Source organism: Mustela putorius, unplaced genomic scaffold (assembly GCF_011764305.1).
Source record: "Mustela putorius furo isolate JIRA1106 unplaced genomic scaffold, ASM1176430v1.1 tig00000224_pilon_pilon_pilon, whole genome shotgun sequence".
Classification (NCBI taxonomy): Eukaryota; Metazoa; Chordata; class Mammalia; order Carnivora; family Mustelidae; genus Mustela; species Mustela putorius.
In genome coordinates, this window is record NW_025421321.1 from 36872306 (window position 1) to 36896932 (window position 24627).

A 24627-nucleotide genomic window follows, 5' to 3' on the forward strand; every position below is an offset into this window, starting at 1 on the left:
AGAGAAATACCTTATGGTTTCACTCATATGTGGAATTTAAGAAACAAAAAAGATGAACATAGGGGAAGGGAAGGAAAACCATAAAAGACCCTTAACTCTAGGAAACAAACTGAAGGTTGCTGGGTGGGAGTTTGGTGGGGCAATGAGGTAACTGGGTGACGGGCAGGCAGGAGGGCACGTCATGGGATGAACACTGGGTGTTCTACGTTAGTGATGAAGCACTAAATTCTACCCCTGCAACTCATAATACCTTGTATGTTAACTTGTGCAATTTCTATTTAAATTCAATTTAACAAGAGGCAACTCTAGATTAAATTGAATTTAAATAGAAATTTGTAAAAAACTAAAACAAAACAAAAACATCTGCAATTGACAAAACAGGTGAATCCAGCATGTGTTTTTCCTTTCATAAAAATCTGAGGAACTGATGTGGGCCATCTCGAGTGAGCACTTTCTGTCAGCTTTTTAGGAGCACACTTTCTGTCAACTCCAGGATACCCGTATATAATTATTTATCAACTGTGCCGCCTATTATTTTGGAAGTGGGGAGCTTTTTACAGTTCCAATATTAAATATTTATTGGCTTGCCCAATGGTTTCTTTAGAAATTATGAGCGCCTTTAGAAATTAGGAGCACCATAACAACTTTGTGGAAATTTGAAAAAATATAGGAAAATAATTACCCCTACAACCAGCAGAGGAATTTTTATGCTTTCCTTCTAGGTAATATTCATATCTACGTTCCTTTTTTTTTTTTTCCCCAGAAGCATGGAATATATACAATACCGTTTATTTTATAGCTAAAGGCTTTTTCCCATGTTGTTATATCGATTCATTTCAGGGATTATTTGGTTGCAAAAAGTAGAAATCGCATGCAACGATGGTAAACAAAGAGGGATTTACTGGGTTGGGATAGTAGCTACCCAGAGACTACGGGAGAATTGCCAAGAGGACTCAAGAGGGTGGGGCCAAGAACTGGACTATGGGCCCAGACCTTATCCTTTTGGATTCTCTGGGGCAGTGCAGCGTCGCATTCTGCTTTTCTCCGCGTGCCTGCCTGGGTTTGCGTAAGTTCGCAGTGCTCCGGGACTTCCTCCTGCCCGTGGCCCCAGACAGCTGTGCCAGCTTTCCTGGACTTCTCTCTCAAGCAGAGCAGAGGCTGAGCTCAACCTCCACCACCCCATTCCAAACTCCTGAGAAAGAAGACCCACCTGGCTCAGCTGGGGTCAGGAGACCCCCTGCAGACTCAGGAGCTGGGCCAAGGAGGCAGTCCTGCAGCCTGCGACCTGCCTAGCAGGGGGCTGGGAGAAAAAAAGTTACTGATGGGTCACCCAAACTCCAGAGTGCCTGCCACCATTGTCCGAACAGCTGCATCCCGTTAAAGAAAGGGGAGCGTGCTTCCATTACCCATTTCCCAGTTCCTAGACACTTCATTTTTGCTATGCTAATCAGTCCAGGACGAGATTTTTGATTAAAGCTCTCTTCTCTGCTGTTCAGCTTGGGGAGGTTTAGCGGTGACTCTCCTTGTTGGCCCCGAGTCCTGTGGACCGTTTCCTGCTTTCCCCAGCCCGGCGCTTTAGACAGCCTGCAAGCTGACAAGAGTAGTGGATGTTGCCTAATTTTGCACATATTCCGAGTCAACATTCAGTGCTTGCCTTATGAATAGCCCCCATGCCTTATATGGTGCTCAGCTTAGCCTTGTCACGGGGAGCTGCTCTACTGGGTCCTACTCCAGGTGGGGATTTCTTCTTTCCCCTACCACATGAGAAGCCAGTCGAGCGTAAATCCTGCAGGCCAGGGAAAGTCCAAGGGGCGAGAAAGAAAGAGTACAGCATATTTATTTATTCAAAGAACAGAATTTGTCCCTGGCGTGGCATTTCAGAGGTTCCCAAAGCCTCCAGTTGCATCTGAATGCTAGATCTTGGGAGGAGAAGGCATTTTAAGGCAACAGAGGGTCCAGTCTGAGGCCATGAAGCAAGCCTGACATTTGTTCTTCCTGTTTGTAAGTCAGGAAACTTCCGTCCTCAGGAAGTAGATGATTAGTCCGAGGGGCCCAGCTGCCGAGGAGTGGGGCCGGGGCTCCTGCCTCCATAGGCAGCTTTGTCACAGTAGACACTCGGAAAGTGCCTCTGAGCCGGACCCACTCCATCTGCAGGGCATACCCCTCAACCACTGGAAAGTCACTGAGAGATGCTGCTGCCTCTCTCCAGCTCTTCCTGATACTTTCTATGGGCCTTTCCCACCCAGAAAAGCTCTCTTCTTAGCATCTCCAATACCAGCATCCTCCTTGAGTTGCCCTACCATCTTATCTGAATTACAACAGTGGTCCCCAAACCAGCTGCCTTGCTTTTCCCCAAATACCCAAGGTATGTTCCTGCCTCAGGTACATCGCTATTTGCTCTGTCTGGAATCCTCTTTCCAGTGTGGCTGTGTGGCTTGGTACTCTGCTTTTTTGTAGGTCTTTGCTCAGACATCAGTGATCATCATCCCGTCTGACACTGAAGGCCTCCCTTGGCCCACCCTTGACCCTTCCTCTCCCTCTTTCCTTCTTCATTTTTCTCGTCAGTACTATCCTCCAGGAGCTCGCTAAATATTTCACTCGTCTGTCCGTAGTTGGTCTCTCCTGGTTAGAAGGAAACCTTCAATCTACTTGGCAGGAATCTCTTTCTCCGTTTTGCTCAGTGTTGTATCCCAGAATCGAAACAGTGCCTGACGCACTGGATGTGAAGAAATGGCCTTCTCTTCCCGTGGTGGTCCGGGGTTCTATTCCCGTAGGCTCTCCTCCTTGCTTGGTGACCATCAGCTTACCTGGGAAACTATTTGGAAAATGGGTTGCTGCCTCTAGAATGATCTCGCTCGAAGTGTGTTAATGGTGAGCTTTGGTGAAACTCTTCATGGTTTGTAGATCCCTTAGAGAATCTGATAAAAGCTGTGGAAGCTCTTCCCCAAAAAGGGTCCCTTTGTACTACCCAGGTACGGAGTCCAAACTATGTTTTAGAAGTTATTCTCATGATGGTTTTGCAGAGCCAAGGCCTTTCTTGCCCCAGTCTCTTTTCTGGCTGCCGTGCTGCCTTGACAAAAAAGAAGGCCCACGTGGTTCCCATGACAGGCCCAGCTTTTTCCCCTTGGCTCCTCCTGCCTCCTAGCAGCTCTGAACATTCCTCTCACCTTGTCCCATTCTGGGACCATTTCCAATACGTCTCCACACATCCCAGAAATTCTTGGACACCAGCTAGATGTCCAGCAATTTAACTCACTTCTGACACTATCTGCCTAGAGATAGAATCGGATTGCACGGGCAAAGGGCTCAGTCCTACAAGACGTCTCCCCTTTCATGCATTTCAGGTCCCAGTTTCAAGTCCAGATTGTCACCTGTGCTTTTGACCCAATGGCTGTGGACTGGAGGTTCCAATGACCCCTTCCCTGGGTTCAATTAATTTGCCAAAGGGGGTCCCAGAACTGAGGAAACCAGTTTACTTAATAGACCGCCCCTTTATTATAAAAGGATCTAACTTAGGAACAGCCAGATGGAGGAGATGCATGGGTCAAGGTGTGGCAAAGACCATCTCAAGGAATACCAGTCTCCCGGAAATCTTCAGGTATCCATCAACCCAGAAATTCTCCAAACCCCATAGCCTTTTAGGTTTTATGGAGACTATTGCATCTATATGATTGATTAAATCATTGACTGTTCTGAACTTAATCTCCAGCTCCTCTCCCTTCTTTGGAGGTCAGTGGATGGGACAGAAAGCTCTAATCCTGTAATCACTAGGTTGGTTCCATTGTTAATTCCCCCCCCACATCCAAGGTGCTTTTCAAAACTCGCCTCCCTAACATAACAAAAGATACCTTTATCTTTCTCCTCGAAGCAAATGCCACGAGTTTTAGGAGCTCTATTGCAAGAAATGGCTGAAAGACCAAAAACATATTTCTTATAGTAAATCACCACGTCACTCCTTGGAAAGCAGCACCATGATGTGCCTTGGGGTTCTAGGCTTTTCATTCCTAGCCAGCCAATTTATCTCTTTTTTTCTGAACCAATCTTTCCTAAGGGCCTGGCTGGAAATGTTAGATTCACTTTTTTTCCCAAAAGCTCTGGATGCAATTCCAAGTTTTCCTAAATTAAGTAGAAGAAAAGGAAGGGAGGTGATCCCATCTGGGCTTTGAGTGACTAGTCCCTTTTTCTCTCTCCCTCCGTTGGAGGGCTCTGTGTTGCCTGCATCCTCACCCTGAAGCCAGGTGTCTGCCCCACCCCCCAGGGAGCAGGCAGGCCACATTGCAAAATGCTGATTGGTTGGAAATCGTGCCTAGTTCTGCTCTGACCAACCTGGTTGTAAGGCCCGGGCCAGGTCCCGTGTTTTAAGCATATTTGTGTGTTTGCCAACACTAGGCATAGAGTAAATGAACAGTGGGTTGTTACATGCCTTGGGTTCCTTTTCTTCCTCTTCTTTCCTAAATTGTCCATATGGTTCAGAACATGATTTCACAATCTACAGCAGGGTTAGCCCGTGGGCGTGTCCTATCTCTGTGATTCATTGTTACTCCGTGTGTTCTGATTCTTTTTCTTTAGATAAACTGGATATTAAGAAGGATGGCTTTTTTCTTTCTTTTTCTCTTTTACCGTCTCCCCCAAAAGGTTGATTTTTCCTTATTTTCAGTAGTCCCCCTATCCCTGGAGACAGATACCATTTTCTTTTCTTTTTTTAAAGATTTATTTATTCTATTTGAGAGAGAGAGAGAGAGAGAGAGCATGAGCTGGGGGAGAGACAGAGGAAGAGAGAAAGAATCTCCAGCAGACTCCCTTTTTAGTGTGGAGCCTGATACGGGCCTTGTTCCCACGACCCTGAGACCATGACCTGAGCCGAAATTTAGAGTTGAACGTTCAACCCACTGAGCCACACAGGCACCCGAAGACAGATACTTATTCATTCATTTACTCAACAAATATTTCTTGAGCATGAGCCAAGCACTGTGCTATCCCTGGGGATACCCCAGTGAGAAAAGACTAAGTCTCTAAGTCTAATAGAAAACAGAAATGAATCGACCCCCAAACCATAACATTACAGCTGGGAAAAGTACCATGAAGGAAGAACCCATAATGCACAATGGGGAGAAATGTCTTTGTCAAGAAGTTTAGGGAAAGCTTCCCTGAACTAGTGATGATTAAGCTTAAATTTGAAGGGTTAGTAGAGGCTAAGTAGGCAGAGGAGGGAGAAGAGAACAGTATCTCAGTCAGAGGAATAGCACATATCAAGGTCCTGTGACAGAAAGGAGAACAGGCTCTGGAGTGAGAGGAAGGTGAGAACAGTGGACATAGCCTTGCTAAAGCTGTTGGTCCTCCTCCTAAGGCAGCTTGCATGAGGGTGGTGGTGGTGAAGATGGAGAAAAGTAAGCAGGTGTGCAGAATGTTTCCAAGGCAACATTGCCACGACATGGGCATGAATGTGGCATGGAAGGAGAATGTGGTGTCGATGGAGTCTTTGATTCCCAGCCTATGAGCCAATGGAGGGATGAACACCGATGGGGGAGGGGGGCAGTCATCGCATTACTCCTCCTGGCAATCCCTCCTGCTCTCACCTGTCCCCTCATGATGCTGAGAGTCCATTCCCAGTCTCCTGGGCATGTCTGGCAGGGTTGCTGCAGTATTTGCTCAAATCTTCTCAACAGGAGGGGGGAATCGTCTCGGCTTACCCCACAACCCACCTCCAAGATCATTCTCTCTGAAGGCTTGACTGAGCCACATGCAACTCTGAGAGCATTTTCAGACAAGGGTGGGCTGGCTTCATCAACACTAAGTGAAATCCTGTGTTCCTGCCAGACACTTTGATATATGGGGCAATGCTGGTAAGGGCTTGTGCGGGGAATTCTTTCTTTTTTTTTTTTTTTTTTTTTAACCCACCTCCATTCTATCCCTTGAATGGCAGTTGACAATTAGCTGCTAAGTAAAAGGAGGCACTTATTTTTATTGCGGGCCTGACAGCTTTATGTTCACTCTTTAAAAGCCAAGACTCATGTGTGTAAAGGTGAGTGGGGAGGGGAAGTAGTGTGGGAAGGAGTGGGGGAGGGCCTGGGGCAGGTGCCGACAGATCCCATGATTTCCGCGCTGGAGTCAGAACCTGAGCAGTATTTACAAGCATGTGCTGATCTGGAAGCGAGAGAGGATGGTTCTTCCAGGTTGGAGAGGAGGGAAGGCTTTAGGCTGGCCCCGGCAGAGGCTGTGATTCCTCGAACCCCATCATGCCTCATGTTCTTAGGATGCCGCAGTGGGACCTGGGCTGTGGCTTTTCTGCCCTGGCACTGCTCTCTTGCTGGAATTTCAGGAGGAAAACCCCCAAGCTCCGAAAGAAAGGTATTTCTTCCCTATTTTGTGATTCAACTCTTCCACTAAAAGGCACTCTGCCCAGCTCCCCTTCCCTCTCCTATGGAGATGGGACTGTTCCTGGAACTGACCCCTTGGAAAGCAGGTACCAGGGCTGGGTCAAAAGGCGAGTGGGTGGGGGGCACCTGGGTGGCTCAGTGGGTTAAAGCCTCTGCCTTTGGCTTGGGTCATGATCTCAGGGCCCAGGATCAAGCCCTGCATCGGGCTCTCTGCTCAGCAGAGGGCCTGCTTCCCCCTCCCTCTCTGCCTGCCTCTCTGCCTACTTGTGATCCCTCTCTCTCTGTCAAATAAATAAAATCTTAGAAACAAAACAAAAACCACAAAAGGCCAGTGGGAAAAAGGGGACGGGGCGGGGCAGTCCCTCTGGGCTGGACCAGAGGCAGCATGGGGAGGGGCTCTTGTCTTGAACCCAGGAATGTATGTGTGATATGAAAGGGAGGGATGAGGTTAGAAAGGAGTTGACAGATAATCCTTCCGCTTTCGCTTCCCCAGAGCAACTCAGTATCCTGGGGCTGCCTAGCAAGTCTGAGGAGGAAGCTTAGAAGTAAAGGGTGAAAGAGGATGGCCACAGACAGAGACTAGGAAGCCGCCTACCCCTTTCTTCTTCCCCTTGAGACTTAATGATGTTTAAAATTTCACCTAGACAATTGTATTCCACTGGCTTTAAACAAGAAAGATTAAAGTATTAAATTTAGAATCATGAGGTAAATACAACAGTGGACAAGTTCCTAATCTAAGTCTCAGTTTATCCATCTGTAAAATGGAACAATAATGTCTTTTTTTTGGTAAAGTTCTTTTTTTTTTCCTTTTCAGCGTAACAATATTCATTGTTTTTGCACCACATTTTGTAAGGTTCTTATGAGGACTAAGTGAGAGCGCACACGACACCTTCTAGGGCATGTCTTCATAAAATTAGCCTAATTAATTAAATGCATTAATAATTACAATTATTACACTCTATTAGAATTAATCAATTAAGATTTGTACCCATTAAGATGGCAATGTCTCTATTAATAGTGGCTGGACCGGAGTGAGGAACAATTTTGAGTGACTGGCTGGCCAAGGGCAGGAAGAGCAGGGGCACTAGTTCTTTGAAGGAGTGGGGGCAGCCTGAGAGGCAGGGGAGCCCGAGGTGGAGAATGGTCTTCAAGTGCCTCCCACCCCACTGTCTGCTGTCTTCTTCCTTCCCTCGTTTCCTTGGGGTCTAGGCTCTTTCATGTCCACCCAGAATCAAAGGGTAGTGATCAGGACTGAGAAGTCAGAGGTAGGTGTGACTCAGGATTGGGTCTTTGGAGTCCAAGGAAGGTTTTCTATTCCAGACTCCTCGTATGTGATTGGAGATGGAGAGTGACAAAGCTTGATTGAAACAAACTAAAGAAAACCAGGATGCTCTTCCTCTTCTGTTGGTCCTGTGGTATCTACAGTCTGCTGTGGCCATTTCTTGTTGGAGGGAAGAGCTCTGACTGATTTCTAGGCTGGAGGCATGTAGTTCAGTGTCTTTGTTATATGGGTAATATGAAAACAGTGGGAGTGCTAGGAAACACACGAGGTTGAGGGAAGGAAGGCCCGGGACACTCCTACATTTAGAGGACAGGGAGAATAGGAGGAATTATCTGAGAAGGCTGAGGAAGTGTGGCCCGTGAGATAAATTGAGAACCAAGTGGGAGTGCCAAAAACCATGTGATAAGTGTCTCCAGAAGGAGTGATTTGCTCTGTCACATGGTGCTGATAGAGCAGTTAAGAGGAAGACTGAGAATTTGACTTCTTGGTTTCAAAAATGTAAAGGCCATTGATCTCTTTGACAAGAGCAAGTTTGGAGAAGTGCTGATCAGAGTACTTTCAGAAGAGAAGGGGTGGGGGACGAGAGCAATGGGAGACCGCCGGTGAAAGCTCTTCAAGGACTGGTCCATCATGTGCCAGGCTCTGCTCCAGGAAATAAAAATAGAAGGTAAACCAGACAGGCTGTCTGCCTTTGAGGAGTCCACAGTCCAGAAGAAGAGAGACATGTTTAAAACTAAACTACCTGAGAAATGGTAGGATAGAGCTATCTATGGGCGCTCTGGGAGGACAGAGAAGGGAGGGACCAGTTCCCTCTGAGGAGAAGACAGTTGGAACTCCTGCTGCTGGAAAATCAGGTTCCCAGGTGGAAAGAAGGAGGAAGGGTGTTAGTTCCAGAGTTTTCAAAAGCAAAGACATTTTTTTTTCATTCTTTTTATCCTAATCTCCAGCTACCAGAGAGGCTCGTCCTCAGCAGATACTCAGTTTGTATTTGTTGAATGATTTTGTGAATTCTAGTGGGAGGAGTTTACAAGAAACAGGGTTGCAAAAGAAACCATCACAATAATTTTGACAATAGCAGCAAGGACAGAGAAGAGAGATGGTTTAATTTAGAAAGTGCTGATCAGTTTCGAGGGAAAGAGAGGGTGTTGCAGACAATCCTAACACTCACACTTCAGCTAATGAGGTTTGTTGAGTGCAAGTACCTTGTGTTGATGGCTTTGTACTCTCTGTGCCTAGGAAAGTGCCTGATGCTTTACTGCTTGAGTGACTGAATGCTATTTATTGGGAAGAAGGCTACAGGATAAGTAATGATTTGGGAATGTTGGGGGTGGGATGAGAGTGAGATTGGAGAAGACACTGGGGGGACTGCCATTAGACTTTTGACGGGAAAGGATGGATGGATGGATGGATGGATAGATAGACAGATAGCTCTGAACCAGACATGTGGATTTACAAGTTATCAGTCTATAGGCGATATCCAAATGTACAGAATCATGGGACCTTGCCAAAGAGAATATCTAGAGGGAGGAGATGGCTGAGTTGGAATGCCAGGAAGTGACATACTAAATAAAGGAGCAGGTGGAGGAAGGAGCACAGTAAAGGAGATTGCAGAGAAGCCGGCAAGGACATAGGAATAGAATGAGAACAGATGGCTTTGTCATCACATAGGGATAAAGTCTTGATGAGGAAGGAGAATCAACAGCATCAAGGGTCTTCAGGGAAGACCAGCAGGGTGTGGAATGGACATAGGCCATGCCTGGCCATTTCTGAACTGGAAATTTTATTGAGTGGATTGGATGGAAAGACTCAGGCTAATGGAACCAGACTGGGATGGGCTGAGAGGCTGAGAGGTTGATTAGTGAAGAAGTAGAGCCGGTGAGGCTGGAAGTAGACATGTTCTCTTATGAGTATACTGATGAAGACAGGAAGACAAGTAGTGGTGGTTTGAGAGCTGGGACAGGAAGTTATTGTTTAATAAATTGGCAGACTTGGACTCACGTGGGCTCTTTCAATTGAAAAAAGAAAAATTTAAAATACAAAAGAAGTGAAGTCCTAGAAGAGGTAAGAAAAGATGGAACCCACAGGCCGAGAAAGCAATATTTTAGAGGAAAGCACAGGGTTGTTTTCTTCCTCTGAGAACAGACAGACCGGCAGAGGAGGAGGGACCAGAAAGTCAGGGCCTGAGGATGAGGACATCATCATCATGTCCTCACTTAGGAAGAGAAGTTAAAGAGGAGCCAAGGTCATCTGCTGAGACAGAGAAGGGAAGGAAGGGGTGGTGAGTGCAAGGCAAGTGGGGAAGATTTGGAACCAAGTTTTTACCGAGATTGCGAATATGACCTTCCATGATATGGAATGCTGTGTGCCCTGGGAGCTCTGGGAGCACTGGGTGACCAGATGGAGGAGTGGAGAGGGTACTGGGAATCAGTAGAGCTGAGATGATGGAGGAGAGATGAGGGTTGGGATGTGGGTTTGCTGGCGAGAGTGACATCACAATGATTGAGAGCAGGGCCTGGAAGGGATAGAGGATGAGCACATCTCCCCTGGGGAGAAAAATTACAGGACTTATTACCCAAAGGGTTGTAAGAAGGAGCTGGATTCCAGGTCATCTGCAAACAGAGCTCTTGCCTCTGGACCTCGGGAATAGAGCTCCCATTTGACAGCACTGACGTCTCCACGTACATCCCCACATCGTGTTTGGGATATGGTTCCTTGTCAGGGTCCAGGGGGCCCCTTCAGCCTGAGTTTCAGCTGCTCTGAAACCCATCTGCCTCCCTCTTTGAGGTGCCCCTCAAGGGATTTTTACAAATGCCATGTGGTCTGTTTTAAGTCAGATTATTTCAATCATTTACAGACATATAGGAACCAAATTCTATACTGCTGTTGATATTCTCTAATTGTTTCTTATTATATTGCATGTTGTCCTTTCATTTCCATGACTCAAGTGCAATCTTACTGAAAGCAAGAACCATATCCTACATTCTCTTGTCTGTATTACTCATTCCACATGGCCTGCTGCTGACACTCAATAAATGTTAGTGTGAAGCTGAATTCTTCACCAAGGAGATCTCTACCAGTGCCTAAACTAAAGAAACACCACAGTTGTCATTAATCAGGGAAAGCACTTGCTTAAGAAATAATTCTTTAAGTAATTCAGCAAATCTTACTTTCTATCTACCTTATGCCTGGCTGAACACTGGGGATGAAAAGAGAGCATCTCCATATTTCCAGAAGTGGGGAACCTAGTCATACAGAGGGTATGGGCACATAGAAATAATTACCATACAATGTCAAAAGGGATTGTGACATTTGAGAAGGAATACAGGTACACAAAGTAGCGACAAAGTCTCTCAGGCTAGGGTCAAGGAAAGCTTGGCAGATGTGATGATATTTGAGTCAGGCCAAGGAAGACAAATAGAATTCCAGCAAACAAGGAAGGAGAGATGAACAGACTGGAAATTGAGAAGACCATCCAAGGGCATGATGACTGGAGAGTGCTGTGGCTTTGGGGAACATCAGGGAGAGGCGTCTTAGGGGGCGTGATCTGAAGTCAGACTGGGGTGTGTGTGTGGGGGGGGTCAGGTCAAATGCCAACCCAAGCAATGCTAGCCCCAACTATCAGACTCTAGCTACAAAAATAGTTCATCAAACGGTCTCACTGAAATGCAGTAAGTAAAACAGACAACAGTCCAGTGGATTTGGTTGGGAGTAGGGCGTACAAGGACCACCGCCCCCCCCCACAACCCCATGCTCAGTTCCTCCCAGATTCACCTCCTTCACTTCCCAACACCTGATGTGATGAGGGGCTGCAGAGGAAGCCCCTAGGACTTTGAGGGGGTAATTTGGAAAATGCCACTGTGACAATTGGGGAAGAAGTAGATGACTATTAAGAGCAGGGTTGGGGGGCAAGGGAATGTGCTTAGGTAAATTGGAGGTGGTTTAGAAAGGTAAGCAGCAAGAGAGTTTTGAAGACGTCAGAAGGGAAGAGACCACAGCTGTCATAGGTGAGAGAGTAGTCTAGTCTGCCTTAGGGCAGTGGCTAGGAGTGCAGAGGACACAGTAGATTCAAGAGCTCAGGACAGCTTTTCCCAGGTGGAATCCACATTAGTTAGAGACTGGATACAGCGGACCTGAAAGAGAGAGTCCCATGGGGAAAACCAAAGGACTTTGGGAAGCAGTGTCCTGGTAGTTGAAATGGTCATTGTAGCAGGGGCCTAATTATGACAGAGGGAAAATCAGGCGGAGGTGAAGCCATGACCTGTCTTCTGAGCTTCCAGGAACCAAAGGGCCTGGGTACCTGGTAGGAGAATGGGTAGCCAACGATTATCCCGACTTAAAAACTAACCTTGTTATACCACTGGAATGGGGAAATTATAGAGCCAAGTACTGACAGGGCTGGGTTAGAGCTGGTCCACACATACTTTGCTGGAGGCAGTGTAATCTGGAAAAATATTTTTGGACAACAATTTGCATACCATTGAGTCATAAAAATGTTCAAACCACTTGACCTAGTAATTCAACGTGTGGGAATCTGCCCTAAGGAAATAGTTCAAAAGAGTAAAAAGCCTATGTTCACCCATCCAAATGTTAATTTATCAATTAAGCAATTAATTAGAAATTATACGTTGCACCAAATATATTCCAGGAACTCTGCTTGGTGGATAAGCATGTTCACTGTGGCAATTTTAAAAATAGTAAAACATATGGGGTGTCTGGGTGGCTCGGTCAGTTGGGCAACCAACTTTGATTTAGGCTCAGGTCACGATCCAGGGTCCCGGGATCAGGCCTTGGGTCAGGCTTCTAATCTGCTTAAGGCTTTTCTCCCTCTCCCGCTGCTCCTCCTTGCAAATCTTAAAAAAATAAATAAATAAAAGTAGTAAAACATAGTAAACAATCTAAATTATTAAAAATGCTGCAATGGTTTCATACAATATGAGACAGCCATGTGATAGACTGTTATATTTTGAAGCTATATGACACAAGCAGAATTCAAAATGGCCTGTTTTCTGCTTTGGTTAAGAGCACATTTCCTTGAGTTTACTGCCTGGGCTTGAATTCTGACTACCATGCCTTGGCACCTGACCTTGGCAAGTTCACTAGTGCCTCTGAGGCTCAGTGTCTTTCATAGTAAGGTGAGTAAAACGACTCTACTACCTCGTGGGGTTACTGTAGAGATTAAATGAGAACAGGTATGCACAGTGCTTAGCACAGTTTCTAGCCCACAACATGTACTCAGTAAAAGTGAGTTGTTATTTTAAATTTGTAAGAATGTGGGTCAAGAGAGAAAGACTGACAGAGACTGCCCCAAATGTATAGCCCCAGGAAATATTATGGGTGACTTGTCTCCTGCCTTTCATCTAGTATCATTGCACTACAGCTTTTGAGGTTACAGGCAACACAAAGAAATCCAGATCTGGGCAAAGCACTATGACCTACCAGTTCATTCAATGGAAGTCAGAGTGATGAGCAGGTCCTGTCTTTCTCTTCCCAGCTGTGTTTGGCCAGCGTTTGGATGAGACCGTAGCCTATGAGCAGAAATTCGGCCCCCACCTGGTGCCCATCCTGGTGGAGAAGTGTGCAGAGTTCATCCTCCAGCATGGTCTGAATGAAGAGGGCATCTTCCGACTGCCTGGGCAGGACAACCTGGTGAAGCAGCTCAGAGATGCTTTTGATGCTGGGGAGCGGCCCTCCTTTGACAGGTACCCTGTCCTCAGCGTACCCTCCCCCTGCCTCACTCAGGCAGGGACACTTCTTTCTACCAGCTGAGCTATGGGACTTGCACAGCTGCTTCCACAGCCCTGGCTGGTGGTAAAGAGAGCCTTCTGTTTTGCTGATCACTTACAGGAGGAATGACGTGAACTAGAACTAGGGCCTCGATGATGTAGCAGGAGGGGGAGTGCCATGGTGGGAGGGGACCTAGCTTGAGGCCCACAATGCCGGGCCGATGAGGACTGTGGAAGAGCTGAGCTGGCTCTACGGTTCAATTCAGCGTGGTGGAGAACGTACTGTCTCTATACCCAAGGGCTCTGATGTTCTTCCACAGCTTTCCGGAAATGGCCAGAACCAGGACTTCTTGTTAGTTTGGAAGACTGCAGTAGCGTCCACCTCTCAACTTAGTTCTGAGCCTTTTTGGAGAGAGTACATAATGATGACTAAGCAGACTGGCATGCCCCCATGTCTCCCTTGTGGAGCTTTCCCGGGTTTGGTTGGGGCCTACCAGCTGTAGTGACATTTCTTCTCACCATCGCCTGCCTGCCCAACCTCCTGCTGCTCCCTAGCCAAGGTTTCCTGCTCTGCCGCAGCCAGCTGGTACACCCTCCACCCCGACATTGGACGCTCTCCGCTTGTTGTGCAATATTCACCCTGGTTGCCTGTGTGTTCTTGTCCTGCTGGCAAGAAAGAGCTATTGTTCTTTCCAAATCAGCAGCCCATAAATCAAGATTTGGGGAGACAGGCCTCAACTCTATCCAGTTTCCAAAGGTTGAAATTCCCCAAGAGGTTATTTATGACCTAGGAACAGGGTTGATCCTGGGAGAACCATGAACAGCTACATGCCATTAGGTCCCTCTCCCTGATATCCTCTCCCATCTCCAGCAATGCCCATTGTTCCCTGAAGCATCTCTCATACCACCTGTTCTCTCCAGTCTCACGGCCACTATCTGAGTTTGACCCACCACATGTCCATCTCTGCTGCCCTCGGTGTGCAGTAGGTTAACTTATCAAGAGCACTGTATTTTTACAGGAAAGCAATGGGTGGAGTTGTTACAGTAACTGTAGTGGGTTATGGGCATCAAATTTACGGACCTCTCAGCAGCACTATAAATTGCATTTCATTATCAGACAGCTGTTCAATTAAGCTCACCAACTTTGTATTCTGTTTTCTTCTTATGTTTTTAATTAGCTTTGAGTTGATCAAAAGATAAAGGTGAGTTGTTGCTAAAGGGATGTGAACACTCAGCCAGGAGGGATAGAGGTGATTGTAGGGTTTTGTCAGATAACCTGCCTTGGGCTTGATTTTATGGACCTATAAAGTCAGCCTGGGTGGTGGAGTCATAGTCTTTGATTCCTGGGAAATATTTGGGGCTGAAAGAAGGAAAGTTTCACAGCTTGTCATGACCCTTCCATCCCCAGAACTAAGAAGTAGAGTTTACACATGAGAACTAGGAGGGGTCGCCTGGGGGCTCTTAAGAGGGCCGAGACTTAGGTCTACGTAAACCTTGTAGGTACTCATCCAGACCTACATTGGTCATACGTGTGGTTCTAGATCCCCCAAATTGTCTCACTGGAATGAAGAGAAACAAAGGAGTTTTTATTTGGTAGATTCTAGAGCACCTAGATCAGATTCTCATTAAACATATACATGTACATTTAAAAATCTCTTTGTTGAGCTTCTGCCATCCACAAAATTAATGGGCTTCTGATAGCTGTAGTTCTCTGAGACACATACAGACGTGCCACATTTTAAGGTCCGTGCTACCACGGAAGGATTGGCAGAGCCATCCGTGGTGCCTGGGCTAATCTCTGGGGGATCAGGGGTTGAACTCAGAAGTCACCTGGCTCCTGATTTGCCCTTGTCCTTGACTTAAAAAATAATAATTTAAAGATGTTTCATTGGGTTGAAGGAAGAGCAAAATCAGGAAAAATCATGCTGGAAATTTAGACTATAACTGTGACAACTGATTTGACCCTGTTACAATGGGGGCACAGATATTAAACCAAAAATTTCCTGAAATAATTGCATAATTTCCATTGTGTTAAGTGCTAAAATTGAAAACTGGATGGTACTCTGAGAACATAGAGCAGGAGCCTCCCCCCTTTTTAAAAAGATTTATTTATTAGAGAGAAAGTGGGGGAGAAGGGCAGAAAGAGAGAGTCTTTTTAAAAATTTTTTTTATTATGTTAGTCACCATACAGTACATCATTAGTTTTTGATGTAATGTTCTATGATTCACTACTTGCATATGACACCCAGTGCTCCATGCAATACGTGCCCTCCTTAATACCCATCACTGGGTTAACCCATCCCCCCATCCTGCCCCTCCCCTCCGAAACCCTCAGTTTTTTTCCGGAGTCCACAGTCTCTCATGGATCATCACTCCCTCTAATTTCCCCCACTACAGTTTTCCCTTCCTTCTCTTAATGTCCTCTATATTATTCCTTATGTTGCACATATGAGTGAAACATATGAAAATTATCTTTCTCTGCTTGACTTATTTCACTCAGCATAATCCCCTCCAGTTCCATACATGTTGACACAAATGCTGGATATTCATCCTTTCTGATGGCTGAGAAATATTCCATTGTCTAAATGGACCACATCTTCTTTATTGATTTGTCTGTTGAAGGGCATCTCAGCTTAAATGGACTTGTAGTTGGCCCAACCCAGGACTCACTTTCACAACCCTGAAACCAAGAGTGGGATGCTTAATGGACTGCATCACCCAGGTGCCCCAGAATAGGAGCCTTTGGCATATTCTGGTGGATTTACAGAGACCCTCCAAAGAGAAACGACATTTACACTCAGACACACTAAGGAGGCACGAGGGGTTAGTCAGGACAAACAGAATTATCTTCCCCCAGTAAAATGAATCAGGAAGCTTCCTCTGGTTTTAAATATTCCCAGATGATTTATATAGATAATTGTGCTCTTTGGTTATAACTTTGAAGCATCTATACTATATCAATGGTTATAACCCTTTCTTTTTTCTAATGTTAGATATTTTTGCTATCATAGTTTCTTCTGATTGAACTATCTAGTAGTTTGTGGTTTTTGTTATTGTCATTTATCTTCGAAAGATTCTGTTTTTTTAATGTATCATTGATGCTGTCTTTCTTATTTCAAATTGTTGTTGGCAACATTCATTGCTTGGGTGTAATTTGTGTGTTGGGGACTGTGCCAGGTAGTGGACAGAATGTCAGAGAATGGAACCGTGGAGGCAGGAGGCCAGAGAGGAAGCTGGGGCAAGATCCTGGCAGGAGGCCATTACCTTCTGAAATAGAGCAGTGAAGGGTGGGGGGCAGGACTTAGAGCAACTCAAATGACATTCGGGTAGGATTGAGGGGCTTGGGAAGCTAACTGGATGTGGAGTGAGGGAGAGGCCCTGGATCTTACTAAGACCATAGAGATGGTTGTGGTGCTGGGGCATGAGGAGGACCCACTCTTGGACTTTCGGATAATGTGTGTCAGCAGGTTGTCTTTCTGCTGTTTTCTTGGGAACTTCTCATGTATTTTGACAAGAGGGCTTTGCCCAGGAATATTTTTAGGCAGTGAGTCAGCAGGGAAGGCTTTTCCAGAATCCCCACCTTAAGTGAATGGTTCCCACCCTCAATTTCCTGAGGCAACAGTGGACCACAGTCTGGGCTCTATGCCAGTTTACAGTCTCATTTTGAGGCTGCAAAAGGGGGGCCTTTTCAGGAGACAGCTCTGAACACTGGCTATTAAAACAAACAAAAAATACTTACTCGGGAGGTCAAGACAGAATGTCAAGTCCTGACATTCTCATTTCTGCCCCCTCCAATGCCTCCCTTCTCCTCCTTCTGCCCACACTGACCCATTCTGCCCCTTCTCCAGGAAGCTCTTCTCCCAGCCAATTCTATATTCCCCATCCCTAAAACTAAGGAGACACTCACATGGTGTGAACCTCTTACCACATTGTAGCTTTTCAAAATACTACCTGGACAGTTGCTTAAGAATACTGATTTTTTTTATATGAAGCAAATAATTTCTTCACTAATGAACTTCAAGCATATGGTAGACTCAGACTTATTTTCTCTTACGGAACTGCAGAATAAATGCAGAAGGTCAGTGGACTTCGATGAAGGGCCACATATGAAATATCGAGACTTTGTAGGCCAGTTGGTTTCTGCTGCAGCTTCTCAGCTCAGCTCTTAGCAGAATCTTTGTACAAAATGAGCCAAAGACAATGCAAAAATGAATGAACATGACTGTATTCCTGTAACATTGTAGGGAGGCTGAAATTCAAATTTCATATTTTCACAGGCCATGGAATAAGCTTTCTTTGAGTTTTGTTCCCAACCATTTAGAAACATAAAATCCATTCTTAGCTCAAAGGCTGTACAAATACAGGCAGTGGGCCAGATTTGACTCCTGGGCCAAGGGTTACCCACTCCTGCTGTAAGCTGGAGAAGCTGTACTGGAAAAACCCGAGCCTCCCTCGTTAACAGGTAGCCATCAGAATACCATCTATGTGTCTGCAGCAGGACCTCTGCTCCCCACCCTCCCTTCCCCATGTTCTCCCTTCCCCCTGCTATAACTTCTTGTCACTCTTCAGATTGTCCCCATGGCTCCCCAACTCTCCACTGGGTGTCCCTGTTTTTCATACTTTCATACAGTCCTAGGTGCTGGGTTTCCTGGTCATGGTACTAACCTCACAATATTGTAATGACTTGGTAATGTGTGAGTCTGCACAGCTCTATGGTTCAATGAGGCTGGGTGTCCTGTGTATCCCTCAGGGTCCCCGCTGAAATTGCAGTGCTTGACATAGTATCTTGCACCTAGTAGGTTCTGTCAATGCTTACTGACTGAAAGCGTGACTGTGCAAATATGTAAATGAATCCCAGAAACGTTTTAAGCTCTCTGAGGCTTAAACGAGATCATGGACCACAGATATAAATGAGTTATTGCATGAAAAATTAGAGACTAAGTAGAGAATGCAAAATTGTGAGGCACTAAGGAACTTGGAGAACAAAGAAAGAGATGAAGACAAAAATAATTTAATAGGATCAATGAAAAGATAGACCTTGAACTTACCTTTGAGGTAGTTGGGTAGAAGAGATAAAGGAAGAAGTATTGGGGGTCATTATTCCAGAAGATTAGTAAAGATGTTGTGTTCAGATACATCTGTATCAGACTCTACTCCTTGGCAAAACTCCCTTTTGGAACCTGAGGTTCTATTCAGTGGATCACTAAGGGGAGGTGAGGAATGTTCCGGAGTTTCACTTTCAAAGAACATTGCATATTTTTTTGCAGAGAGACAGACGTGCACACAGTGGCCTCCCTGTTGAAGCTCTACCTCCGTGACCTCCCAGAGCCCGTGGTTCCCTGGAATCAATATGAGGGGTTCCTGCTCTGTGGGCAGCTCATGAATGCAGATGAGGCAAAGGTCTGTATCTCATTGAAGTTAGTTGTCCTGCTTTGGAAGAAGGTGTCGTTTATTGAACTATTCTGGTGGGCAAGCAACGGTGGGTCAGGGAACCCATAACTTTGAGTGAGATACTTTTTCAAACTGGAACTTTGTCAGCACAAAAGGCAATTTAAACCAATCATCGTGACAGCCTTGCTGAGATGTAACAATCCAATGCAGAATTGAATATCACTGAATACACCCAAGTCACTGTAAAATTAATAAGAGACAGAGGAAGCTTCTGAGAAGGGTTTCAAGCAATATGGCCTTGCTGAGACCCCGTGGGACGCAAGGACAGAGCTGACACACTGGAAGTCAGGGGAGAGGTGAGAATGTTCTAGTTCCATGGTGAATGAGTGTCAGGCATAGACATACAAGGGATGCATTTGACAGAGAAAGGAAGGACAAGGAGCTTTTCTTTGTTCTTTTCCATTGCAGCTGCTTACAGGGCTGTGGTCAGTGTCTGTGGATGCCTTCTTGTTAGAAGGCATCGTGTTTGCCTGCAGGATTTGTGATCTTATGTAAATCATTTCCAGAAAGGTCTTATAGTCAATAGTCACTACCCTGGACTCATGTTAATTAAACACACCAACCAACAAAAGAAACCAGGAAAACCCATCTAACAATAAAAAGATCTTCATGGTTTTTAACCAGGATTTGCAAAATCAAATGCCTAAGAAATACTTTTATTAATACTGCTAATAATTAGGGTCTAAGTCCCTGCTTGGGGGCGTGGGTAGTTCTTAGCACTACTGTGTTAAAGCTCTCTTTGGCAAAATGGTGCACAGAAAAGCCTACAGTGAAGACCTGGATTTAACTTTGATTTTGTCTTTAGGCAAATTAAGCATTTTCTACTAGAGTTCATTTACAGCAAAACATTCTATAATGGCAGAACTGGTATATAGTTGCATTGATCAATATGATAACCTCTAACCACACGTGGTTATTGGGCACTTGAAATGTGGCTAGTTCAGCTACAGAACCAAATTCCTAATTTTATTTTGTTTTCTTATTTAAATAGTCACCTATGTCAAGTAGCTGTTGTACTGGACAGCACAAACTGAGACAAATTTCATAATAACATCTGCTATACTTAGGATTGTTTTGAGGACAAGAGATATGAGGTAGGTGAATGATATTTTTAAATGATTGTTTTAAGGAGAGATTTATTCTCTATTTTAGAATTTATTAAATAGTATACCCCAAGAAAACTATATATATATATACACACACACATATATATAATGGTATATATCATTATATATTATATCATTATATTATATATAATATATTATATAAGGTATCATATGATAATATATTATATCATTATCATCATATCATTATATCACATATATCATGATATATATTTTATATGTATACACACATACACACACACCCGGTTGTCATTTTTAAACCACAGAACAATGGTACCCTAGACCGGGTAGAAAGAGTAAACTATGAGAACTTCTCTCCTAACTCAGGGCAAAGAGCTTCACCATTTAAGAGGATCCTGGCACAAGAAAAAAGGTGATTTTGTATTTCAACATAAGGAAATGAAAGAGATGATACAGGTGAAGCAAATACGCTGGAGCTGTTGTAGCTATTTTCCGACCCAAAAGTGAGGTTGCGTGATCTCATACAGATCTTCCTCAGCAACAAAACGCAAATAAAGCCAATCGTGGTGTCAACCTTCCTGGGATGTAACAATCCAATGCACAATGGGACTATAATCAAATACCTCAAACCACTTTATTTATTTTTTTTTTTTAAAGATTTTATTTATTTATTTGACAGAGAGAGATTACAAGTAGGCAGAGAGGCAGGCAGAGAGAGAAAGGAGGAAGCAGGCTCCCCGCTGAGCAGAGAGCCTGATGTGGGACTCGATCCCAGGACCTTGAGATCATGACCTGAGCCGAAGGCAGCGGCTTAACCCACTGAGCCACCCAGGCGCCCCCTCAAACCACTTTAAATTGAGTAGCTGAGTGCATGATTTGGGGCAGGATTTATGACTTTTTTTGTGGGGGGTGAAACGAGGACATGACAAATCTTAATTAATATAGGCACATCAGCTCCTCTTTGTGGCGATGCAACATGGGGGCTTAAGTGGGGAGAAGAATAAATGCAACAACGCTTTTTGGAATGAGGTTTAAAAGTTGGCTAGAAAGGCCAGGCAACCTCTCAGCCCCTGGCTGCAGGGAAAACAAAGGAGGTACACAGATGCAGATCTGACAGTAAGACTCCCCCCCCCCCACCACGCCCACCGAACTTCCCCACTTAGGACCTGCTTCTCCCAACTTTCCTCCATCTCAACATCTCTAAGTTTCTAATCTGGGGTAATGTTCATCTGGATAGGGCAGAGGACATCAGCCTTGTGAAGAATTGGCTTGTTAAACTGAAGAGGATGGAATCCCAGTATGAAGCAAGCATCCTGGATACAGAGAGTCTGCACCAAGTCACTGCGCGCAGGCTGACAGGGCTTAGGGTGCAAAGGAGAGTTGCTCAGGGTTGAGGGAGCCTGTGTGTCCCATGTTAACTGACGCACTTTTATAATCATGACGTGTGTCTCATGTTAACTGACGCGCTTTTATAATCACGACGTTATCGGCAATGACTACAGACACTACAGGCAGCTGCGGATGAAAAGAACTAAGAAAATCTCTCTCTCCTTCCCCTCCCTGGCACATGCATTCCTTGTATGATGGTCTCATGGAGCTAGAACATTCTGACCTTTACCTGTCCCCCAGCCCCCAGATTAGTCAGCCTATCCTGTGTCCCAGCAGGTCTCAGCAAGGCCATATTGCTTAAAACCCTTCTTAGAAACTTCCTTATTCTCTCACTACTGATTTTTTTTTTCACTTCTCTTCTCTTGGGGTATTTGGTTTTAAATACCAAATAGCTTGGGGTATTTGGTTATGATCCAGTTCTTTACTGGAGTGTTAGATCTCAAGCATTCACTAAGCAAACAATTATTAAGAGTATGAGTTGTTGGGCGCCTGGGTGGCTCAGTGGGTTAAGCCGATGCCTTCGGCTCAGGTCATGATCTCAGGGTCCTGGGATCGAGTCCCGCATCGGGCTCTCTGCTCAGCGGGGAGCCTGCTTCCTCCTCTCTCTCTGCCTGCCTCTCTGCCTACTTGTGATCTCTCTCTGTCGAATAAATAAAAATAAAATCTTTAAAAAAAAAAAAGAGTATGAGTTGTCAAATCATGCTTGCCTTAGAGTAGCTCTGAGTTGGGGAAGAGGATATGACAAATTTTTAAAAATGGGCTGTAAAAATATCCGTAGCCTCTCCATACTATTTTTTTTTTGCAGCTTCCTGTGAATTTATAATTATTTCAAAGTGAAAACTTCTTAAAAAAAAAAAAACAACACACAAAAACTATGGAACAGGAGTGACTGCCCATGCTGCTTCTGTACCGATACATCAGTTATGTTCCCCATCTTCTAGAGTCTCATTGCTGGAAAGGGAGCAGGCTGGTTTACAGTGTAAAATCTCTTCCCAGGCTCAGCAGGAGTTGGTGAAGCAGCTGTCCATCCTTCCTCGAGACAACTATAGCCTCCTGAGCTACATATGCAGGTAAAAGTCCCCTGGCATCACTTTCTAGGTGTATCAGGAAAAAAAAAAAAAAAGGCCCAGTTAGAGGAGGAAAGGGGGTCTCTTTGAACTCACAGCTTCTGGTCCAGACCTTGGGAAGGTCAGCCATATTCATGCAGCACTGAAGTAGTTCCCTTTATCCACAAGATAATTTCAAGGATCCATTCCAAGTCTGATTGGCAAGCAAAGTGAACATGCTTCCTCCTTTAGGCCTGCCCCAGGGCTGCCTGGAGTCCTGGGACATGCAGGAACACCCAAAATCCTTATAATGTTTCTAGCAGTATCTCCCATCTTCCCGACTCTGGGACCATAATTTAGTGTCCTGGAGACATTCATGGCAACACGTAACATGTTGTAGTATCCAGGTTATAAAAGTGATACATGCTTGATTTGGAAACCAGAAAAATACAACATACTATAAATAAGAAATAAAAATAATACATAGTGTCCTCACTCAGCAAAAGTCACTATTACTGCTTGGGCATATTTCCTTCTGGATATTTTTCTTTCTATGAAAGATCTTTACATATATCAATATAAATTATTGGGGAACAATTTTTTGTATGTATTTGTATCCTACTGGTTTTGGTTTAATATTATATTTTGAGCATTTCCCTATGTCATAAAATAGAATTATAAATGACTATGGTATTCCATAATGTTTCCTCGTTTGAAAACACCACCATTTATTTGGTAGTTTCTATGTATTTGGAATTTTAAGTTGTTTCAGCCTATCCATTTAAAAATAGTTTTGGAGAAGGTATTTAGAAATTCCTTTGCCAATATTGTCAGGTTTTTTTTTTGGTGGTTGTTGCTTTTTTTTTAATAAGGAAGGTGAGAGCTTCATGCCTCCATTAGGTGGAATTATAGTAAAAATTCTTTCTAGCTGTTGATTACCCACTGAGAATTGAGATGCTTGGCACTGTAATCATAGTCCCATTCCTGAGACTAGAAAGAAGGAGATGGGATCCATCTCTGAGATCTCTGTGGTATCTGGAAGTGCTTCCTTCTGGCAGCTTTCTATTTCCTACTACGGGACTTCCTGGCTGCCCACAGGTTCCTACATGAAATCCAGCTCAACTGTGGTGTTAACAAGATGAGTGTCGATAACCTGGCTACCGTGATTGGTGTGAATCTCATCAGGTCGAAGGTCGAAGACCCTGCTGTGATCATGAGAGGTATAGCTGGTCCCGTGGGGAAGGCAGGTGCAGAGGAAGTGACAACAATTATCTAGTTATCAAAGGGCACTGCAATTTTCCAAGCATTTTCAGTTGATTCCCTTGTCCCTACTGTGAAATAGCCCCGTGAAAGGAGCAGGGCAGAAGTTATGTCCATTTTCCAGATCTCAGCTGAGCAGAATGGTGAAAAATTGAGCCAGTGGTCACACAGTACAAAAGGCTAGCACAAAAACAGTATTTTTTAGTCTTGTATAACTTTTAAATAACCTTAGCCAGAGAAAGCAAGTTTGCCAGTGAATAGAGAAAGCAAGCTTGATTGTATAAGATAACTCACAAAAGATTACTTGTGAAGTTGTGTTGAAAAAGCTTCTGTGGCTGTGTCTTGATTTGGTGAACAGAAGTGCTGGCATAGAGTACTGATGTCTGCCATGCATTTGGGAAGGCAGTACACCTGGCACGTATTTACTGTGTGTGCAATAAGAAATGAGATGACATGTTGAGGACCACATCAGGGGAGAAAGATGTCTTCATTTTCTCTACTGTATTGCTTAGTTTCTGATCAAAGACTGACCTTTTGGGCCCTGTGGTTTTAGAGCCAAATTTAGAGACATCCCTTGGGTGGAGACTGTGAGGACTGCCCACCTCTTGCCATGGTCCAGGTCTACAAATCTCTTTCTTCTTTCAGGGACTCCTCAGATCCAAAGAGTGATGACCATGATGATCAGAGACCACGAAGTCCTCTTCCCCAAGTCCAAGGATGCACCCCTGTCACCCCCTGCTCAGAAAAATGACCCTAAGAAACCTCCAGTAGCTCGAAGCTCTGTGGGTTGGGATGCCACTGAAGACCCTCCAATTTCTAGGACAGAGAGCTTCAGTAATGTGGTAAGGTGCAGAGAAATTTCTTCCTTCCCTCTAACTCTTCCTTTAGTCCAAGTCATTCCATGTAAGTGCTAGTCTGGGGTGGAGGTTTGAGCAGTTTTAGAGGATGCCATGACAATGGACACAGAGCCATTTGAATGCATCTTGAAAGCTGACCTCTTTCAAAATCTAGTCT

At 44.7% G+C, this 24627-nt stretch overlaps 1 protein-coding gene across 2 annotated transcripts in view; it reads left to right on the forward strand.

Annotated features, from left to right (window-relative positions):
- ARHGAP25 (Rho GTPase activating protein 25) overlaps positions 1–24627 on the forward strand; it is an 85509-nt gene that overhangs the window by 53941 nt on the left and 6941 nt on the right. For both annotated transcript variants that reach the window (XM_004742102.3, XM_004742099.3), the window contains 5 exons: positions 13151–13358; positions 18650–18782; positions 22304–22377; positions 23452–23573; positions 24259–24455. In XM_004742102.3, coding sequence (XP_004742159.1) covers positions 13151–13358; positions 18650–18782; positions 22304–22377; positions 23452–23573; positions 24259–24455 — 734 coding nt within the window. The remainder of the gene's footprint in view (positions 1–13150; positions 13359–18649; positions 18783–22303; positions 22378–23451; positions 23574–24258; positions 24456–24627) is intronic.